The 7,687-nt window shown below is 33.7% G+C and overlaps 3 protein-coding genes across 5 annotated transcripts in view; 2 read left to right on the forward strand and 1 right to left on the reverse strand.

Annotated features, from left to right (window-relative positions):
- The window catches only part of LOC108746674 (endoplasmic reticulum resident protein 29), a 2,683-nt gene extending 1,328 nt beyond the window's left edge, over positions 1-1,355 (forward strand). For both annotated transcript variants that reach the window (XM_018483582.1, XM_018483583.1), the window contains 2 exons: positions 517-915; positions 1,105-1,355. In XM_018483582.1, the coding sequence (XP_018339084.1) occupies positions 517-915; positions 1,105-1,344 (639 nt within the window). In that variant the 3' untranslated portion in view covers positions 1,345-1,355. The remainder of the gene's footprint in view (positions 1-516; positions 916-1,104) is intronic.
- Positions 1,356-2,692: 1,337 nt separating this feature from the next.
- On the reverse strand, positions 2,693-5,081 carry LOC108746673 (ran-specific GTPase-activating protein-like). Its single transcript, XM_018483581.1, has 4 exons — positions 4,921-5,081; positions 4,416-4,564; positions 3,154-3,440; positions 2,693-3,015 (listed from the first exon to the last, which is right to left on the reverse strand). The coding sequence occupies exons 1-4, from the start codon at positions 4,933-4,935 to the stop codon at positions 2,693-2,695; spliced, it is 774 nt and encodes a 257-aa protein (XP_018339083.1). The 5' UTR covers positions 4,936-5,081.
- A 695-nt stretch (positions 5,082-5,776) lies between these two features.
- LOC108746672 (serine/threonine-protein phosphatase alpha-2 isoform) overlaps positions 5,777-7,687 on the forward strand; it is a 16,629-nt gene continuing 14,718 nt past the window's right edge. For both annotated transcript variants that reach the window (XM_018483579.1, XM_018483580.1), the window contains exons 1-3: positions 5,777-6,024; positions 7,122-7,253; positions 7,386-7,616. In XM_018483579.1, coding sequence (XP_018339081.1) covers positions 5,970-6,024; positions 7,122-7,253; positions 7,386-7,616 — 418 coding nt within the window. In that variant the 5' untranslated portion in view covers positions 5,777-5,969. The remainder of the gene's footprint in view (positions 6,025-7,121; positions 7,254-7,385; positions 7,617-7,687) is intronic.

Genomic DNA, 7,687 nt, shown 5'->3' on the forward strand with positions numbered 1-7,687 from the left:
ATAAAAGACAAGAAAATTCAACCAATTTTTATTATTTTTAGTCATCAATCACGTTAGCAAATTTTTTCTTAATTACCATTATACTTTTCTCAGATTTATAAGCATCTTCTATTTACAACTAAGATATCAGTTTTTTTTTATCAAATTCCAATAAATCGACTGAATATTGACATATACTTTCTGTAATATAGAATTTTATATTTTAATGCTATGAAATTTGTTATTTTACATAATTATGTACAGTTATGATTGTGGATATATTACAATTCAAATATATGTCAAATATATAAGATGTAATTACAATAAAGTCAATAAAGTCTTCTTACAAAAACTAAATTGGATTTGATATTTTTTTTTTTAATATTTTTATATTTTATGGCTATATTGCACATGAAAATGAATTGAGAAACTGTCATTCTACATTCAATCTCGATATCAGATATATGAAGATATTTAGATATATGTTACGATGTATACAAGTTTTTAGTTAATTTATTTTTGTAATATTTTGTGCAGGTTATTTCCAGATTTAAGGCAGTGCTCGTTAAATTCGATGTAGCATTTCCTTATGGTGGCAAGCACGAGCAATATGCGACCGTAGCGGCTGATACCAAGGATTCACAGGATCTTCTGATAGCTACAGTGGGCGTAAAGGACTTTGGCAATAAGGATAATTCTGATCTAGCGCAACGCTACAACATTAAGAAGGATGATTTTCCGGTAGTTTTACTTTTCGTACAGGGCAAATCTGAACCAATTAGATTCACTCCTGAAAGAGAATCTGATTTTACGGGCGAATACTTGAAGCGATTTATCAGATCTAGATCAAGAGTGTACTTAGGATTGCCAGGATGTGTGGAACGATTAGATAAATTAGCTGAAGAATTCAAAACTGCGGAAGAGCAGGACAGGCAGGTAAGGATTCAAAAAAAAAAATTAACAAGACAATATTACATTTCATTGAATTGTGCCAAAATGGCTGTATCATAAGCATATTTATTTGAAAATATTTAAGCAACGATTAAAATATAATTCCATAGTTTTATTTTCACATTCTTGTATCATTAAACTCTCTCTATGAAATATGTTTATTCTTTTTCCTAGGAAATACTAAAGAAGGCAAGAATCTTTGAGGAGACTTTACCGGAAGAGCAACGAGAGGCAGCAAAAATTTATGTCAAGACTATGGAGAAGATCCTCGAACGGGGAGATATATTTGTACAAACGGAAGAAACGCGGGTACAGGGGCTTCTTTATAGAGGAAAGTTGTCTGATCAAAAGAAGCGTACAATGGAAGAGAGACGAAACGTCTTGCAATCCTTTTCAGCGAGAGACGAGTTGTAGAGAGTTTAAATTATAATACAATAATCACCTAAGTAATATCTAGCAATCAAATTTGAGTCGTCCGAGTGTCGAGATTGTTGTGCTATTTTGAATTATTTTATACATTCGTTTTGTAAAAGTAGCAATAGGAATAGAAATCGCGCGCACACATATGAGAGCAATATGCTCTATTTTCTATTAATATAAATGAATACTACTGTATTTACTTTAATTATTTTGCATTTCTTAGTCTATTCCTCTGTGATGAAATGTTTCTCACGCTTTGTGTTCTATTGATGCAAAATATAAAATGATTTGTTATTTCATACGATTATTATTTTTTACTTTCAATCACAAAATACAAACGAATATAAAGTAAATTAGATACAATAAATATTAAAAATATACGATTCTCGTATTCAAGAGAATATCGGTCGTTGTGTCAAATTAATTATTTAATACATTTACTTTCATGTATCAGAAATAGTCTCATTGGGAGCTGAGCTGATCTCCGTCCCTCCCGACTTCACATAATTGAACCATTGACAATGACCAACGACCAAATAAAAATGGCAATTGTCTAATTTTTTTCATCTCTTTTGATTTACAATCATTTTTTTTCACGCATATGATAATTGAGAAATTTATGGAAAATCTCAAATTACACGAATGCAATAGACAGGAAACACGTGTTAAATAAATTTCGTATCTATTACATAAAACGCAGTGTAGAAAAAAAATTAAAAATCTCTCTAAGGAAATGAAAGGTTGATAGGTTGTGGATTAAGGTTTTATATATATATATAATAAGCAAAGTAGACGAATTGATCAAATTTATATCGATTATCGTATATGTATACTTCAACATACTTCACTCTTCTTAAGGGAAACATACTGCGCAATCATTAACTATAAAAAAACATGTGATATAATGCATAAATTATCTTTGTAAAATAATGAACAAATAAAAAGCAAAAAGGCTGTTTGTTTATAAAACTGTCGTTGTATTTATTCGTTTCTCGCCAAAGAGAGAGTCAACATACATTCCCTCATACACATTTTTTCCAGTACAAATGCAATTTCACATGAATTTAACATAAAATGTGTGTGCTTGCGCGTGCGCGTGTGTACGCGCAAAGTTAAAAAAATCACAGATATGTTTATACAAATACAGTTTTATCGCTGTAAAATTTAATAAGCTTTTTTTATGTTATTGCTAAAAATGCACCTATGTTTAATCTTCAAACAATGATATATAATACGTCTGCCGTAACGTCTGTCAGAATATGTCTTTTGATAAACTATTTATATATATACACATATGTATATATATATATATTTTTTTTTTTTCGTGTCACCAAATATATAATTATTGCTTTTCACCTTCGTTTTTTACTTTTAACTTTGCGATCTCATTGATTATTTTTTCTTCATTCGTTATTACTTGCTTCTCTTCTGTCGTTTCATTTTCGATATCCTTTTGCTGAGAAATCGCTTCACAGTCTTCAGTCCGTTTCAATGATTTCATTTGATCTTCATTATCAGTACTCTCGCTATAACTTACATCACTGCTGGATTCGCTGTCACTTTCAATACGCTTTTGTTCCGAATTGCTTTTGCCAGCATAAATCTCACACTCAGATCCTACAATCTTCTTAGCTTTTTCAAATGTTTCCTTCCACATTGACGCATCTATCCCAAATAAATAAATATTCTAAGATATTATTATGATATTATTAGCGATAATACAGTTTGCGATAGTTATACTTTATACATAAAAATAGGTATACTTTATACGTAAAAACTATAATATAGCACTTGAAAACTCACTTTCAGCATTTGCAAAACGTATCGCAAGTAATTCTGGCTTGAGTTGCTCATCAGCGTAATCAGCAAGTACGCTCCAAACCCATGCTCTGTCACTGCCGCAATTTGGTTTCAATTCCATCCATGGAGTGATGAAATGATTCGCACATATCTTGAGAGTTTTGTCTCTGCGCATTACTACTCTAACTGTATTTTTCGTTTTGTGTCTCAGTAGTTTGACCTCTCCTGTGCCACGTTCCTTCCATTCCGCAGGATTGCTTGACGTATCATAACGATATAACTTTGCCCGTCTAGAAAACATAAAAACATATATAAAACATTTGTGTATACATTGTTGATTGTTTCCTTTAAAATGAAAATTCTTATTAATCCTTAGTACACATTTAGTTTTTGGCACCTTCACTACACACAATCTTTCGTGTCTTGAATTAATTTTCTCTCATTACTTTTATAAACATATAAAAATTATTAAGCGATTTTTATGTATATTTTGATATCTTTAGAAAGTACTTGTAAAGTTGTATATTTATAACAAATTGTATATAAATTGTTATAATTAGTTTATAAAATGAGAAAAAAAATATTTTTTCATACAAAAATGTAAAACTCTGAAACAAAAATGTTGAAAGGAAAAATATGTTTCAATCTTAAAATTGACATTCCAAACTACAAAAGAAAAATAATTCAATTATCGGCTGTTGGAAAAATTTAGTTATTCAGTAATCTGAAAATGTTTTTTTTTAATATGCATGAATGGCTATAAATTATAGAAAATATATTGCATTTATATTTTAAACAATGGATTTTATTATTATTATTATATTTAAAAAAACTTGTAATTTATTAGGAAAATATTCTTAATAACATTACAGATAATACAAAAGTGCTGAAAACCATCATGTTTATTAAGGGTTAATATGTCGTTCTAGGATCAAATTTGTTTTTTAACAACTTGCAAAATATTCTTGCAAAAAAAAAATTTTTTTTAGTTACAAAAATCGTACACTCTGTACACAGGATGGGTTATTTGTAACCCAGAGATGAATTTTGAGTTATTCTAATCAAAGAATGTGCATGAATTCAGGCCAGCATTGAGGCAAGGCACAAAACTTGACTCTAGATACCTTTTTTTAGGAATATTTTTTTTGTGAATAGAAGAGAGGAAGAGAGACCCTGGTATTTGACTAGGTGCTCTTAGTATTTCAAAGAAAAGAAATACACAGAACACAAATGACTCATAGGTGTGTAATGAGGAGTTAACTTACAGCTTCAACATTTCTATCTCATCCTCTTCATTGTTGGATACTTCTATCAAGGGTAATGAAATTATAGGTTCAAAATGAACGTCATTTTCAATATTCTCTTCATCATTATCTTGAGGTTCACCATTTACCTCGATACGATCACCATTTAGCTTAAAAAAGAAAAGAAATCACTTCTTTTACTTTTACAGCAAATATTCCAATCGGAGTATAAGCTCGCAGTTAAAAAATATAAAATTTGTATCGAGGATTAAAAAATATATAAAGACAGATGAATTAATTCTCATTCGTTTTCAAACATACAGAGAGAAAAACTGTAAAAAAATTGAGATAAAAATAATGTTATCGAAGAAAGTACAACATCTATTCAAAACGCACCCATTTCGAAATAATACGTAACATAACCTATTGTTGATCGCAACGCGATCTTAATCGACCGATCTAAATTTTACTTTAAATGAAAAACGTGAAGAGGGAAAAAATCCTATCAAAGAATATATGTACGTACCACATTCTCCGGCATCTTTTATCAACACTGGCTAGAAAGCTATAAAGTGCTAAAGAAATTATACGCTCGCCGACAGTTGGACAATTGCTACAATCGCGTACGTATTTGTATGTATGATGTATGATATCGTGGTAATCCGTATTGTTCCGTATTTCCGTCCGTATTCATTCGTATTGGGCCATACCGTCCGGTCGGTGGTCCGTTTGGCTTTGACAGCATTCAGCAGCTGTCACTATCGATTCGACAATCGATTTCCTTCAATCCAAAGTTATATCGAAACATCGAATACTTTTCGACTTTGCTTCAATTTTAAGATTTATTTTCATTAATCTGTAAAACATGTTTGACGATCACATCGAATCAACTTATTTTTTATTATATCATTGAGCTTGGATTACTTACAATTAGGTCGGTATTCATAGTCAGATCTTATATTCAAGACCATCTTAAGTCCGCTTATTGACCTCGATCAAGTTCGGTAATCGATTTAGCCTTCCGAATTAAGACAATTTTGAAATAAAAATGGACTATGGCCGGTATTCATAGTCGATTCTTATTTCAAGACCGTCTTAAGTAATGTTGTAAGATGCTAATGCAGCCCTCTGATTGGTTCGTAACTTCTTGATACCGGCCTATGAATATCTGTCCAATGCACATTGGCCGACTGTCACGCCCGCCAACTGCGCCAAGCAGTCCAAGCACAATGGCACTTTGAGAATCGAAAGGTGTGGTGGCGCGCATGTTGCAAGGGTCTCGACTTGCGAGTGTGTTCGAGGAAGCGAGTGTATACTTACATGGGTCATGGAACGTGAGTAGACTTGAGAGAGTGGGAGAAGTGGAGTGGAATGGAGTGAAGTGGAGAGGCGAAAGGGAGTGGAGTGCGCGCGCGCGGCGCGATTCCGGACGGCCATTGCGAGTAACTTGTACGAAGCTGCGAGCGCGATTCCGTGTCGTACGGCACACAAGTGAGAAATTTCGGTGAACCGACGTTTATCTCTGTACTAAGGTGCCCCGTATCAAGTTTGGAACGCGCACGACACTCCGGCCCGATGGCTGAGACCGACAAATTGAACATCGACAACATCATAGCTCGTCTCTTGGAAGGTAAAGCTGGTCGATCGCTGCTCTACGCTGGTCGCTACGTAGGAGCGAAAGGGTGGGAGAGCGTACAATCTCGTACATCGCTTGCTCGGCTCGCCCGTCTCCCTCCGGTCCTCCCTCCCCCGCCTGTCTCCTTTCATCCCCGCGTCCCCATTCCTTCCTTCGCGTCCGCGATTTTTCTCGCTATACTCTCGAATGTACCACGACGATTCCTGCTTCTGGTCTATCCATCTCTCTCTCTCTCTCTCTCTCTCTCTCTCTCTCTCTCTCTCTCTCTCTCCCCCTCATACGCATGCACACACTATTCCAGAGCATATCGAAACGCCATCCCGACCATTATCTTGGTCCCGTCAGCATTACGCAATGTCCTCGAAAATTATGATCCGATCGACTCTCGTTCATCGAATGGCACGCGCATTAGTTTGTTTACACAAAAATGCGCATTTACTTCACAATATCGTATACGTACTATATACGCCTCGTCGCGATTCTGATTTCTGGGCGAGCAGGGCGAGGTCCTGCCGTCCTGCCAACTGTACGGCGAAATGATTAGCTCGTGAAGAGAACCTTGTTATATATTTGGGAGAGTACTGTCTTAGGTCGAGCCATTTTATCACGTTATTGATATTTTGAAACCATTCGTCAGGAGCGTGAAAAAGTTTTAAATAAGCAGACGTTCTCTCTCTCTCTCTCTCTCTCTCTCTCTCTCTCTCTCTCTCTCTCTCTCTTCCTCCCTCGAGATAAGATTCTTATTTATACACTGTATTACATTATCTTTTTGTATAACTTGTGCTTCTTAAATGTCCGATTCTGTAAATTTTTTATGTATATGTTTCTCAAAAATATGAAATTGTTTATCTCTTATTTGCATATACTTATTCTTGTAGAAAAATACTAAAGATAAGGAAATATATTATCTCGGACAATATTTGCAATGCTATAGTAACACAGGAATGATTAACAAAAAGATATTTGACATTTTCTCTCATTCTTTTATCAAAAGATTTTAGTAATTATGTTAGAAAAGGTAGGAGATAAGATAAAATTTACGCTTACAATGCATATGATTTTCATATAAACATTTTTTTTCCATTGCTTAGTACGAGGAGCAAGACCAGGTAAAAATGTTCAGTTGACAGAAGTGGAGATTAGAGGACTGTGTCTCAAGTCACGTGAAATCTTTCTATCACAGCCCATCCTTTTAGAACTCGAGGCACCATTGAAAATATGTGGTAAGCAAATAAACATACATCAAACTATATCAAATTACGATTCCAAGGAAAACTACATCCATATAATTTTGATGACATTTAGTCATTTAATATTGACTTTATTCATTGATATTGTATAATTTTGTTTGTAAGGTGATATTCATGGACAATATTATGATTTGTTACGATTGTTCGAGTACGGTGGTTTTCCTCCCGAAAGCAACTACCTTTTCTTAGGAGATTACGTTGATAGAGGGAAACAATCGTTGGAAACTATTTGTCTTCTTCTTGCCTATAAAATCAAGTATCCAGAAAATTTCTTCTTGTTAAGAGGAAACCATGAATGCGCGTCCATTAATAGGATATATGGATTTTATGATGAATGTGGGTATTTTATATATATATATATATATATATATAAAATACACACATTCATCATAAAATCCATATATCCT

This window comes from Trachymyrmex septentrionalis, unplaced genomic scaffold (genome assembly GCF_001594115.1).
Source record: "Trachymyrmex septentrionalis isolate Tsep2-gDNA-1 unplaced genomic scaffold, Tsep1.0 scaffold186, whole genome shotgun sequence".
NCBI classification, from domain to species: domain Eukaryota; kingdom Metazoa; phylum Arthropoda; class Insecta; order Hymenoptera; family Formicidae; genus Trachymyrmex; species Trachymyrmex septentrionalis.

Excerpts from the sequence above, each read along its gene's own strand:
- LOC108746673 (XM_018483581.1), bottom strand. Across the intron at positions 3,441-4,415 it reads GAGATAGAAATGTTGAAGCT|ACGGGCAAAGTTATATCGTT; the intron begins GTAAGTTAACTC and ends TATGTTTTCTAG. Across the intron at positions 3,016-3,153 it reads ACGTTTTGCAAATGCTGAAA|ATGCGTCAATGTGGAAGGAA; the intron begins GTGAGTTTTCAA and ends TATTTGGGATAG.